General features: G+C 26.4%; 2 protein-coding genes across 4 annotated transcripts in view; one reads left to right on the forward strand and one right to left on the reverse strand.

The window, feature by feature from the left end:
* LOC141399179 (transforming growth factor beta-1-induced transcript 1 protein) overlaps positions 1-4,188 on the reverse strand; it is a 99,435-nt gene extending 95,247 nt beyond the window's left edge. Inside the window, exon 1 of one of the 3 annotated variants that reach the window (XM_073977369.1) lies at positions 4,041-4,188. The gene's annotated coding sequence lies outside the window, so the exon portion shown is untranslated. Of the gene's footprint in view, positions 1-3,955 lie in introns of all 3 variants that reach the window. The other 2 variants (XM_073977367.1, XM_073977366.1) reach the window with 2 other exon arrangements.
* LOC141399177 (uncharacterized) overlaps positions 1-14,647 on the forward strand; it is a 153,918-nt gene that overhangs the window by 115,692 nt on the left and 23,579 nt on the right. Inside the window, exon 9 of the mRNA XM_073977361.1 lies at positions 4,093-5,341. Within this exon, the coding sequence (XP_073833462.1) occupies positions 4,093-5,341 (1,249 nt within the window). The remainder of the gene's footprint in view (positions 1-4,092; positions 5,342-14,647) is intronic.

Raw genomic sequence — 14,647 nt, forward strand, 5'->3', positions numbered from 1 at the left:
ATCCACGATTTAAATAAAAATATTCTTTAAAAAATCCACGATTTAAATAAAAATATTCTTTAAAAAATCCACGATTTAAATAAAAATATTCTTTAAAAAATCCACGATTTAAATAAAAATATTCTTTAAAAAATCCACGATTTAAATAAAAATATTCTTTAAAAAATCCACGATTTAAATAAAAATATTCTTTAAAAAATCCACGATTTAAATAAAAATATTCCTTAAAAAATCCACGATTTAAATAAAAATATTCTTTAAAAAATCCACGATTTAAATAAAAATATATTTTAAAAAATCCACGATTTAAATAAAAATATTCTTTAAAAAAACCACGATTTTTGAAAAAATATTCTTTAAAAATCCACGATTTTTGAAAAAATATTCTTTAAAAAATCCACGATTTTTGAAAAAATATTCTTTAAAAAATCCACGATTTTTGAAAAAATATTCTTTAAAAAATCCACGATTTTTGAAAAAATATTCTTTAAAAAATCCACGATTTTTGAAAAAATATTCTTTAAAAAATCCACGATTTTTGAAAAAATATTCTTTAAAAAATCCACGATTTAAATAAAAATATTCTTTAAAAAATCCACGATTTAAATAAAAATATTCTTTAAAAAATCCACGATTTAAATAAAAATATTCTTTAAAAAATCCACGATTTAAATAAAAATATTCTTTAAAAAATCCACGATTTAAATAAAAATATTCTTTAAAAAATCCACGATTTAAATAAAAATATTCTTTAAAAAATCCACGATTTAAATAAAAATATATTTTAAAAAATCCACGATTTAAATAAAAATATATTTTAAAAAATCCACGATTTAAATAAAAATATATTTTAAAAAATCCACGATTTAAATAAAAATATTCTTTAAAAAATCCACGATTTAAATAAAAATATTCTTTAAAAAATCCACGATTTAAATAAAAATATTCTTTAAAAAATCCACGATTTAAATAAAAATATTCTTTAAAAAATCCACGATTTAAATAAAAATATATTTTAAAAAAACCACGATTTTTGAAAAAATATTCTTTAAAAAATCCACGATTTTTGAAAAAATATTCTTTAAAAAATCCACGATTTTTGAAAAAATATTCTTTAAAAAATCCACGATTTTTGAAAAAATATTCTTTAAAAAATCCACGATTTTTGAAAAAATATTCTTTAAAAAATCCACGATTTTTGAAAAAATATTCTTTAAAAAATCCACGATTTTTGAAAAAATATTCTTTAAAAAATCCACGATTTTTGAAAAAATATTCTTTAAAAAATCCACGATTTTTGAAAAAATATTCTTTAAAAAATCCACGATTTTTGAAAAAATATTCTTTAAAAAATCCACGATTTTTGAAAAAATATTCTTTAAAAAATCCACGATTTTTGAAAAAATTTTCTTTAAAAAATCCGCGATTTTTGAAAAAATATTCTTTAAAAAATCCACGATTTTTGAAAAAATATTCTTTAAAAAATCCACGATTTTTGAAAAAATATTCTTTAAAAAATCCACGATTTTTGAAAAAATATTCTTTAAAAAATCCACGATTTAAATAAAAATATTCTTTAAAAAATCCACGATTTAAATAAAAATATTCTTTAAAAAATCCACGATTTAAATAAAAATATTCTTTAAAAAATCCACGATTTAAATAAAAATATTCTTTAAAAAATCCACGATTTAAATAAAAATATTCTTTAAAAAATCAACGATTTAAATAAAAATATTCTTTAAAAAATCCACGATTTAAATAAAAATATTCTTTAAAAAATCCACGATTTAAATAAAAATATTCTTTAAAAAATCCACGATTTAAATAAAAATATTCTTTAAAAAATCCACGATTTAAATAAAAATATTCTTTAAAAAATCCACGATTTAAATAAAAATATTCTTTAAAAAATCCACGATTTAAATAAAAATATTCTTTAAAAAATCCACGATTTAAATAAAAATATTCTTTAAAAAATCCACGATTTAAATAAAAATATTCTTTAAAAAATCCACGATTTAAATAAAAATATTCTTTAAAAAATCCACGATTTAAATAAAAATATTCTTTAAAAAATCCACGATTTAAATAAAAATATTCTTTAAAAAATCCACGATTTAAATAAAAATATTATTTAAAAAATCCACGATTTAAATAAAAATATTCTTTAAAAAAATCCACGATTTAAATAAAAAATATTCTTTAAAAAATCCACGATTTAAATAAAAATATTCTTTAAAAAAATCCACGATTTAAATAAAAAATATTCTTTAAAAAATCCACGATTTAAATAAAAATATTCTTTAAAAAATCCTCGATTTAAATAAAAATATTCTTTAAAAAATCCACGATTTAAACAAAAATATTCTTTAAAAAATCCACGATTTAAATAAAAATAAATTTTAAAAATCCACGATTTAAATCAAAATATTCTTTAAAAAATCCACGATTTAAATAAAAATATTCTTTAAAAAATCCACGATTTAAATAAAAATATTCTTTAAAAATCCACGATTTAAATAAAAATATTCTTTAAAAATCCACGATTTAAATAAAAATATTCTTTAAAAAATCCACGATTTAAATAAAAATATATTTTAAAAAATCCACGATTTAAATAAAAATATATTTTAAAAAATCCACGATTTAAATAAAAACACTCTTTAAAAAATCCACGATTTAAATAAAAATATACTTTAAAAAATCCACGATTTAAAAAAAATATTCTTTAAGAAATCCACGATTTAAATAAAAATATTCTTTAAAAAAATCCACGATTGAAAAAATATTCTTTAAAAATCCAAGATTTTTGAAAAAATATTCTTTAAAAAATTCACGATTTTTGAAAAAATATTCTTTAAAAAATCCACGATTTTAGAAAAAATATTCTTTAAAAAATCCACGATTTTAGAAAAAATATTCTTTAAAAATCCACGATTTTAGAAAAAATATTCTTTAAAAAATCTACGATTTTAGAAAAAAACATTCTTTAAAAAATCCACGATTTTAGAAAAAATATTCTTTAAAAAATCCACGATTTTAGAAAAAATATTCTTTAAAAAATCCACGATTTTAGAAAAAATATTCTTTAAAAATCCACAATTTTAGAAAAAATATTCTTTAAAAAATCCACGATTTTAGAAAAAATATTCTTTATAAAATCCACGATTTTAGAAAAAATATTCTTTAAAAAATCCACGATTTTAGAAAAAATATTCTTTAAAAAATCCACGATTTTTGAAAAAATATTCTTTAAAAATATTCCTTTTTTGAAAATCCACGATTTTTGAAAAAATATTCTTTGAAAAATACTTGAGATATTGTTTAAAAAATCCACGATTTTTGAAAAATATTCTTTCTTTTATTTCGAAAAAAAATTATTCATTAAAACCCGAATATTGTCCCTCTTAGTGGCTTTCTTCATTTGTATACCGCCCTAAAAACCCGACCAAATTTTCTTATTGTCAAGACATAAGCATCTGTCGCTTAAATCGGCAACATTAACCATTTAAATAATAATTAAGATTTTCAAGATTGTTTGAACAGATGGCGCGGATTTAATGGTTGATTGAACGTTTGGTGGAATTTTGAAAAGCCTTAACTTTTTTTTAGAAATTGATATTTTATAGGTTTTTTTTAATAATTGTTTTTTATTTGTTTGTTCATGGCACTTAAATAGAAAACATTCTCATTAAAATATTTTTTGTTTATTTTTGTTATGTTCTTTATTTTTAGTTAATATTTTGTCTAATAAAAACAATTTTTTTGGCAAAAAAAAAAATCATGAAAATATTCATGAAAATATTTCGTTTTATTTTTTATTTTTAAGTTAATAATTTTTTAACAAAAAATTCTATTGAAATATTTTTTTTTTTGAGTTTTCAATTTTTTTTATTGATATTTGTTCTCTAGCAGAATCTCATTCAAATAATTTTCTCATAATTTTATTCACTTTTAAAGTTGTAGTTATTTTTTCCAAAATTTTCTCATCTTTTCACTTTTAATGTTTTAGTTATTTTTTCCTCAATTTGTATTACTTTTTTCTTATATATTTCGTGTGTTTTTTATTTATTTTTTATTTTTTAACAGTTGAATTATGCCCCGAGGATAGCTTGGTAGATATTTCGACGTGTAAACCGTTGAAAGCCGCGATATCAACTAAAACGCAGAGCCAGCAAAACAAGCAACGATATGGTGGGGAATCAATACCATCAAACATTAACAACGATGACAATAACAACAACACCAACAAAAACGACGGCAACCATATAAAGAGCAATACCACCAACACTCTTCTTCTTCATCACGAAAGGCAGAGTAACAGTAAACACCACTCAATACAGCAACAGAGAATCAATGTTGTTGACAAAAGTAGCAACAACAACCACAACAATGATAATAATGGTATTGCCAAACAACAACAAAAACAACGGTACAACAAACATAGGGGGAGCCTAAAAGGGGTGGTCGGCAATATTAACTCTCCAACAAATGCTGACGCAACAATACCCACAAAAACCGAAACGACGGCGGCAGCAGCAACCGAAGTCCCACCAATTGAGGGGAGAGCAACAACACTACAGAGAGCAGAGAATAAAATAAACAAATCAAGCAAAAAATTAATGAATGAAGTTCACAATGAAGATCAAATTGATAAAGAATTACAGGGCAAAGATAAAGAAAAGCAACAGCCGCAACAACATTGGGCCCAAGACAAATTTCCGGGATTCAAGGGGGGAAGGCAAGACCTCTCCCACTCTTCTTCTACATCTAGTTCCGATAGTGAAGCCGGTCATAATCCGAAATTGAAAAATAACAAACAGTATCCCTCATATTATCTACAGCCCAGGCCCACTAAATCCTGCTCTCAAAGTCGCACCTCGCACACTACCAAGTCGTCAACAACCACCACCACCAGTCAACGTCATTCATTACCAACATTGAGTGCCAAAAGCAACAACAAGAAGACATCGAAGAAACGTGATCCCCTAACACCACCTGCCCCCTCTGTTACACCCTCATCATCGGGTGGTCATTTGGCAACTTCATCTTATAAAAGTCTTCATTTTGCCAAAAACAATAGCAATTATGACTTCTCACATCAACAACAACATCAAATATCCCTAGAAGATTTAAAAATTCCCCTTACAGCAAATGCCTCTGATTTACAATCCATGCAGACATTTGACACATTTGATCCTTCACCTCAATTTGATGAGAGTGACAATTCGTCGGATGTTGAGGAAAATCATTACACTGAGAGAAATGTCTCTACGAATCGAAGAAGCAAGGCAACATTGTCATCGGCCAAAAGTTGTGGAGATTTCTACGAGAAAGGGTAAGTAGGGTTCATATATATGATACAATAACAGGTGATAAAATTATGAGTTTTGGTACACGAGATGAACGGTCTTCGTGAGATGAACAATAGGTATTCGTATACAAAAACATTTGATTATGGGAAAGAGAGGAAATCCCCAACTGTTGGTCTACTTATAGAAAAGCAACAGTTGCACTGTGGGACAAAATGCAGATCTAGCGCGCAGAAAATGAAAGTCAGAAAAAATTCTTTGAAAAATCCACGAGCTCAGAAAAATTCTTTGAAAAATCCACAAGCTCAAAAAAGTCTTTAAAAAATCCACGAGCTCAGAAAAAAATCTCTGAAAACACCACGAGCTCAGAAAAAAATCTTTGAAAAAACCACGAGCTCAGAAAAAGTTCTTTGAAAAAACCACGAGCTCAGAAAAATATTCACAAGCTCACAAACAATTCTTTAAAAAGCCCACGAGCTCAGAAATTTCTTCAAAAAACCACGAGCTCAGAAAAAAATTCGTTAAAAAATCATCGAAATTTTTTTTTTTTAAAAATAAGTTTTAAATTATTTTTTAAACTGAATTTTAGCTCTGAAAAAATCGTTAAAAAATCCACAAGCTCAAAAAAAGTCTTTAAAAAATCCAGGAGCTCAGAAAAAAATCTTTAAAAAATCCACAAGTCAGAAAACATTTTTTAAAAATCCACGAGATCAGAAAAAATCTGTAAAAAAATCCGCGAGCTCAGAAAAAATGCTTTAAAAAATCCACAAGTCAGTACAAATTCTTTAAATAAATCCACTAGCTTAGAACAAATTCTTTAAAAAATTTAGGAGCTCACAAAAAATTCTTTAAAATAAGCATGAGCTCAGAAAAAAAATTCTTCAAAAAATCCCAAGCTCAGAAAAAAAATTTTTAAAAACAATCCACTAGCTCAGAATTTTTTTTAAAAAATCTACGAGCTCAGAAAAAATGTTGTAACAATTCACGAGCTCAGAAAAAATTCTTTGAAAACCACGATCTCTTAAAAAAAATTCTTAAAAAAATTCAGAAGTCAGAAAACATTCTTAAAAATCCACAAGATCAGAAAAAAATCTTTAAAACAAATTCACGAGCTCAGAAAAAAACTATTTAAAAAATCCCAAGCTCAGAATTTTTTTTTTTTAATAAGTTTTAATTATTTTTTAAACTGAATTTGTAGCTCTGAAAAAATTCTTTAAAAAATCCACAAGCTCAAAAAAAGTCCTTAAATAACCACGTGCTCAAAAAAATTCTTTAAACAGCCACGAGATCAGAAAAAAATCTTTAAAAAATCCACAAGTCACAAAACTTCTTTAAAAGTCCACGAGATCAGAAAAAATGCTTTAAAAAATCCACAAGTCAGTACAAATTCTTTAAAAAAAAACACTAGCTTAGAACAGAAAAAAATCTTTAATAAAAATTCACGAGCTCAGAATTTTTTTTTAAAAAATCCACGAGCTCAGAAAAAACAGTTTAAAGAATTCTAAGCTCAGAATTTTGGTTTTTTTTTAAATAAGTTTTAAATTATTTTTTAAACTGAATCTTTAGCTCTGGGAAAATTCGTTAAAAATCCACAAGCTCAAAAAAAGTCTTTAAAATATCCACGAGCTCAAAAAATTTATTTAAACATCCACGTGCTCAGAAAAAATACTTTAAAAAATCCACGAGCTCAGAAAAAAATCTTTAAAAAATCCACAAGCTCACAAAAAATTCTTTAAAAAAATCCACGAAGTCAGAAAGAGTTCTTTAAAAAATCCACGAGCTCCGAAAAAAATCTTTAAAAAATCCACAAGCTCACAAAAAATTCTTTAAAATATCCACGAGCTCAGAAAAAAATTCTTTAAATAATACCAAGCTCAGAAAAAATTCTTTAAAAATCCACAAGCTCACAAAAAATTCTTTAAAATATCCACGAGCTCAGAAAAAAATTCTTTAAATAATACCAAGCTCAGAAAAAATTCTTTAAAAATCCACGAGCTCAGAAAAAAATGCTGCAAAAAATCCACAAGCTCACAAAAATTCTTTAAAAATCCACGAGCTCAAAAAAATTCTTTGAAAAATCCACAAGCTCAGAAAAAAATGCTGCAAAAAATCCACAAACTCACAAAAATTCTTCAAAATATCCACGAGCTCAGAAAAAATTCTTTAAAAATCCACGAGCTCTGAATAAATTCTTTAAAAAATCTACAAGTAAGAAAACATTCTTTAATAATTCACGAGATTAGAAAAAAATCTGTAAAAAATCCGCGAGCTCAGAAAAAATTCTTTACAAAATCCCTAAGTCAAAACAATTCTTTAAAAAATCCACTAGCTTACAAAAATTCTTTAAAAAATTCACGAGCTCAGAAAAAAAATCTTTAAAACATCCACGCTATTCAAGAAAAAAAAAATTTAAAAACAATCCATTAGCTCAGAAAAAAATTCTTTAAAAAATTAAGGACCTTAAAAAAAATTCTTTAAAGAGCTCAGACACATTTCTTTAAAAAATCCACGAGCTCAGAAAAAATTCTTTAAAAAGTCCACGAGCTCAGAATCAAAAGATCAAAAAACACTCCCTGAAGATGGAATTTAATTAATTCCGAAATATTGGAGAAGAAATAAAGAACACATAAAGACCTCAAGCTCGAAACAAGAATTGTCATTTAATAACAAATCGAAAGGTCGATAAAATCAACAAATAATCAGAAAAAAATCTTTAAAAATCCACAAGTCAGAATAAATGCTTTTATATAAAATCCACTAGTTCTGAAAAATTCTGTAAAAAATGCACGAGCTCAGAAAAAAAAATTAAAAAATCCATAAGCTCAGAAAAAAATCTTTAAAAAACCCCAAGCTCAGAAAAAAATTATTTAAAAAAAAATCCACTAGCTCATAAAAAAAATGCTGTAAAAAATTCACGAGCTCACAAATTTTTTCTTTTTTTAAAAATTTAGTAGCTCAGAAAAAATTATGTATTTAAAGATTATTTTTTTATTATCTTTTTTTCTCATTTGTGACGTATTGTGTTGCGTATAATTAATAACAATGATAACTAAAAATCACTCATTCGTCTGTAAGCTTCGTTAAGTGCTGTATTTTTGAAAAACAGTTATTAAAAAATTTTAAATATATTTGAAAAAATTAATATTTTTGTAAAAATCAACTTTAAAGATTTTTAGAAAATATTTCTTCAATTATTTTTTCTAAAAGTTAAGGTTTAAAGGATATTTGTCAATTATTTTTTTAAAAATATTTTTCAATTATTTTTTAAATAATATTTTTTCTACTATTTTTTATAAAATATTTAAAAAATATTATTTCAATAATTTTTAAAGAATATTTTTTTTTCAAAAAAAAAAAATTATTTATTCTTTACGAATATTTTAGAAATATTTTTTAAAAAATAATTTTTAATTATTTTTGAAGACACTTTTTCCAAAAAAATATTTTTTTTTTTAATTACTTTTAAAGAATATTTTCCAGTTACTCATTAAGAATATTTTCAATTATTTCTAAAGTATATTTTTTCAATTATTCTTAAACAATATTTTTGCAATTATTTTTAAAGAAATTACTTTTAATTATATATATTTTTTTTTAATTAGAAAACCAAGAGTCGGACGAACGACGCGTCAGCTTAAAGTAGGAACATTTTTCTGACGCGTCTGAAAAAAAATATTTTTACCAAATATATTTCTATTATTTTTTAAAAGTGATTTTTTGAACATATTTTTTTACAAACAATTTTTTAATTATTTTTCGAAAAGTGAAGCTTTTAATTATTTTTTAAATGTGGATTTTTAAAAAATATTTTCCATTATTTTTAAGAATATTATTTTCAAATATACAAATTTAGTTTTAATTATTTAAAAACAAAAAATATTTTTTTCAATAATTTTTAAAGAATATTTTTCAGTTATTTCTAAAGAAAGCGTTTGCAATTTTGTTTTTTTCAAAATAGTCTGGCTTAATCCCATTGTTGTTGTTTTAATATTTTAAAACAACTTTTTATTAGTGGAAAAGATTTGGCATTGCTCGCCAAGGGGTAAGGCAGGGAATACTATAGTTTCGATCCACGCCACTGGATCTCATCAGTTCCCTTGTTTCTTGTTTGTGGATATTCTCCACCGAAGTTATTTTCAATAACTTCTTCAACAAGAAACTTTTTATACCCAAACATCAATCGTCAGTTCGAAGTATAAAGGTAAGCAAAGAAAAAAGTTCAATGAGAAGTTTTTCCTTGGCAACCTCATACAACTCCGACGAAAGTGTCTGCGAAAACAATTCAAACCTCTTCCACTTGTATGCGTCGTCGAATTTCGACGAATGCACACACTAAAATTTGGTTGGTCTGCTTTACAGCAAAAACAACACACGTCGTGCCAGTGTCTTCAATTTGAAGCATTGTGGCGTTTTTTTTTATTGGGATAGCGTTTGCAATTTTGTTTTTTCAAAATAGTCTGGCTTAATCCCATTGTTGTTGTTTTAATATTTTAAAACAACTATTTTATTAGTGGAAAAGATTTGGCATTTGGAAGAAGTTATTGAAAAATAACTTCGGTGGAGAATATCCACAAACAAGAAACAAGGGAACTGATGAGATCCAGTGGCGTGGATCAAAACTATAGTATTCTCTGCCTTACCCCTTGGCGAGCAATGCCAAATCTTTTCCACTAATAAAATAGTTGTTTTAAAATATTAAAACAACAACAATGGGATTAAGCCAGACTATTTTGAAAAAACAAAATTGCAAACGCTATCCCAATAAAAAAAACGCCACAATGCTTCAAATTTAAAGAATATATATTTTTTTAAATATTTGTTTCAATTATTTATAAAAATAATTTTTCAATAATTTTTATAGAAAATTTGTTTTATGCCGGGCATACACTATGGGCATGCACGACAGCATTTGTAATAGTATTAGTAAATTTTGAAGTTTTTGTCAATGTATTTGGGAGTAGTTTTGGCAGGATTGAAATCAAAATAGTTTTGATTTTGTAAATGAACCCCTTTCAATCCGATGAATTTTGTTTATTTTCCAAGTAACCAACAAATAATTTTTGAAAACAACAAATATTATTTGTGAGGAAATTAAAAAAAATTGGAAAACTTCAACCCAAAATCGAGTTTTGGAGGAAAATTCATCATTTCTGGAATATGGATTGAAGGAATGCCACACACTATTCAATCACACACGTACACAAGGGTTCATTTGGCAGTGCAGTTTGGCAGTATAGTGTATGCCCCGCATTAATTATTTTAAAAGTTTCTTTTTCAATTATTTTTGAAATTTTTGTTTATTATTTTTTTTTTAAATTATTTCTTGAACGTGAATTTTTAAAGAATATCTTTTCAATTATTTTTTAAGAAAAATTTTCAATTACTTTCAATATTTTTTTAAAATTATTTTTAAAGAATACTTTTTTTAAATATTTGTAAAGAATATTTTTTCAATTGTTTTTAAAGAAATTTTGTTTTAATTATTTTAAAAGTTTATTTTTCAATTATTTTTTAAGAATATTCTTTCATTTTTTTAATTATTTCTTGAACGTGGATTTTTTAAAGAAAATTTTTTCAATTCTTTTTTAAGAAAAATTTGTAATTACTTTCTATAATATGTTTTAATTATTTTTAAAGAATAATTTTTTGAAATATTTGTAAAGAATATTTTTTCAATTATTTTTAAAGAATATTTTTTTCAATTCTTTTTAAACAATATTTTTTCAATTATTTAAATTGGCTTTCCTTTTTCACTTGCGAATAATTTCCGATCATCAAGCTTAACTCTAAACGAGAAAATTAATAAAAAAAATATTATTAACAAAATATTTTTTCCATGTTTTTAAAGAAATTTTGTTTTAATATTTTAAATTAATTAATAAAAATTTAATTATTTTTAAAGAATATTTTTTCAATTATTTTTTAAGAACATATTTTTAAATTCTTTCTAACAAAATGTTTTCAATTTTTTTAAAGATTTGTTAATTGCCGTTAAGAAAATATGTTTAAAATTATTTCAAATAGAAAAATTTTACGACGCGCCTGACCGACTTCGGTCAGTCTTGTCTGAAGAATTTTCTCTCACTATCTCTCTATCTCTGAAGGGATTTATAATTTATCTGTGCTCTGTGGCCATATTCATGGTAAACAAGCGAAGAGAACAGAAGCTTTGTTCCTTTACTTTATTAATAGTGAAAGTAGCAAAAGAGAGAAGATTTCTCTTCTCTCAGACAACTGTGAAAATTGCTTTCACGTAACAAGTTTTGCACAAAAGTAAAGAAACGGAAAAATAGTAGAACTGGCAGCAATGTCAAAAAATAAATTTCACTGTTTTTTATTATTTTTTATTTCACTGGTTTAAATTTTTATTATTTTATTTTATTTCTTTTTATTTTGCTTTGACAAAGCGCGTAATTTTCTTTTTTCCTTTTGCCTTAATTGTCAAATAAATGTCAAATCAGCAGTTTGACAGATTTTCCACTTTTTACACAACGAAATTTGGCGAGCCGAAATTAGTAAAAGAGAAAGCATTTTGGCTCTCTCTCCTCTATCACTCTCTTAAGAATTGCTTCCAGCTTTGCTACTTTTTGGGGTTAAGGAACGCATTCCGAGTTAAAAATGGTAAAACTTGAAGAAACTTTAACGAAAAGGAACAAAGCTAGAATTGTATATTCTGCACTCGCACACTGTGGGAAACAAATGGTAATTGTTGACGTTCCGGCGTCGATGAAGTAAGAAAGAAACAAGTAAGAAACTATCAGTCAGCTGTGCCGACAGCGATATGTCCTCAATCTCGAACATAAAGAAAAGAAGTAATCACAATACTTCTGACGTCAATAGGGGTTTTTGAGTCTTTAGACCAGGGATAGGCGATGTGCGCTTACTGAGAGCAAGTGAGCATACATTTCAATGCATTTTACATTGAAGTTTTCGATCACTTGCTCTCAGTAAGCGCACATCGCCTATCCCTGCTTTAGACCAAATCAGTTTATCCATTCGAGGGTACGTTAAAAATGTACTACCCATTTTAGTTGATGCCGGCAGGCTTTTTCGGCAAAAAACTTCCGAATTTCATAAGATTTTACTTCCTAATTCGCACCGATATCTGTCCGAATGTCGGCATATAAATCAGAAATTCGTCCGATAGTTCATTAAAGTTCTAATCGCAGCCACAATAAGAAATAAAAATTTACGCATTGTTTTATAAAGATTTTTAAACATTATGCATTTTTTGCTATTGTATTCTAACAATTAAGTTTTTAAAACATAAAAAGGAAAAGCAACAAAAAAACTAAAATTGTTTGAAATATTTAAGAGAAAACGTGACCCAATATTTTTGTGCATCCCCAATCTAGAGCAGAATAGGCACTGTGCGTCTTTTTCTCTTGAACATTTTTAATTAAAAATTATAGTCAGCTATTCTTATGGCCTGGAGTGTATGATTATACCATAACATTTTGTTTAGTGCGGAAGAGTAGTTAGACAAAATTTGTATTTTAATAGAAGGCAAACAAGTTGTGTTCCTGAACCTGCAAGATAGTAATAGTTTTTTTTTTACTATTTTAACAAAACTAGCAAAAGTTTTATTCAAAATGTAGAAATAATTCTTTTTAAACTCTTCTCTCATAAAAAAAAACTATCATCTCACATAAGACCCACCGAACTTCTGTCCTCCCTTTGCATGGCATCCAATTTTATCACCACCTCGGTCTGTCTGTCAACTATTTGCAAATCAAAAATTTATTAGCATTTGCCGGCATTTAGAAGTAGAAAAAAATTCGCACTTTACTGCCGGTAAAGTTGGTGCTTTTGTTTGGTTGTTGGTAAGTGCTGGGATCAGTTGACTTGCTTGCTGGCTGGCTGAGTGGCTGTTAACTCAGACAGACGTTCGCTAGCTCGTTCGCTGCTTGCTAGCTTGCGCTGTTGTTTCCAGTTCAAAGTGTCGATGACATCATTTGAATTTTATTTGATTTTTTTACTTAACTTTTTTGCTGATTTTTCTAATTTTTTTGGTTTAGTTTTTTTTAACATTTTTTTTTCGTTGGTTCGAAGTAGCTGAAGCAGAGGAGTTTCTTGGTGCTGCTGTCGTCAAAACGTCTTTCGTGTTTCAGTTTATTTATTATTATTTTTTTGAAACTTTTATTTGTTAATATTAAACACCGAAAATATGAACTGAAGAAATAGAAAACCTTTATAATGTGTGTACGTTCGCTGTACGAAGTTAGGTGCCGGTGCCGGTTACCGTTGATATTGGTGTTTTTGTTGTTGTTGGTTTTCACAAATATTGTTTTTTGTCTTTTATTTTTTTTTTTTTTTTTGTTTTGTTAAATAGAAAAAGAAAATAAAATATTTACTTGAAATTAGCAAAGTGCCAAAATGAGATATTCATTGCTGGTGTAGCAACAAAAATTATAGCAACAACAATAGCTCACAGTTGCAAATCCATTTGATGATGTTTACTTTTGGGGGGGGGGGGGGGGGGTCTTGGGAAGAGGGGAACATTTATTAAATGCTACGGTAAAACATTTACTGGTAGTTGTTACACTCAACAAAAGATGTTAGTGCAGACATAAAATTATTTTATTCAAGGACACTATTAAAATCCTTACATAAAATAGTTAGCTCCTCTGGATTGATTAGTATAGAGACCACCGGATTTTATATAATGACCCCAAAATTTTATCGTTTATATCTGTCGTTGCACTATGTTAATACTACTAACCCGTTATCTCCAACTGTTGTTAGTGTGTATTACATTGCTGCGGTGTGTTAAAAGATCAAAGTTTTCCAATCATTAACGTCATCATTGCTCCTCAAATTGCAAAATGCAAATCATGACAAATTAACAATTTGTCATCGTTAATTGTCAGGTTGTAATGAAGAATTTCCAACTATTAATTAATTTCAACACACACAAAAAATAATTGTTGATTAATTAAAGTCGTGACCACGAAGCTATAGAAGTGACAAGAAAATTAAAGATGTGTGGAAAGGCAGTTTTTAGGAGATTTTTTAAAGAGAATTTAAATGGAAATACAAAATGAAAGCCGGGATTGAACTGCAGACCTTCTGAGTTCAAGGCGGACGTGCTAACCACAGTACCACGGTGGCTCCCATTCTATGAGAAGATCATTTCAAGAAGGCCAGAAGGCCATCATTCGAGACAAAGGTCTTTAGGTGACAAAAAATGTTCTCCAAGAAGGTTAGAGGGCCCTTAAGAGGACCGAATGTTCTCAAAGAAAGCCAGAGGGTCTACGATGATCTGGAAGTTTTCATACAAGGCAAGAATGTCTTTAGTTAAGTCAGAAGGTCTTTAAGAAGACCAAAATGTC

Source organism: Musca autumnalis, unplaced genomic scaffold, assembly GCF_047663935.1.
Source record: "Musca autumnalis isolate F117 unplaced genomic scaffold, ASM4766393v1 scaffold_3, whole genome shotgun sequence".
In the NCBI taxonomy this organism is placed as follows: Eukaryota; Metazoa; Arthropoda; class Insecta; order Diptera; family Muscidae; genus Musca; species Musca autumnalis.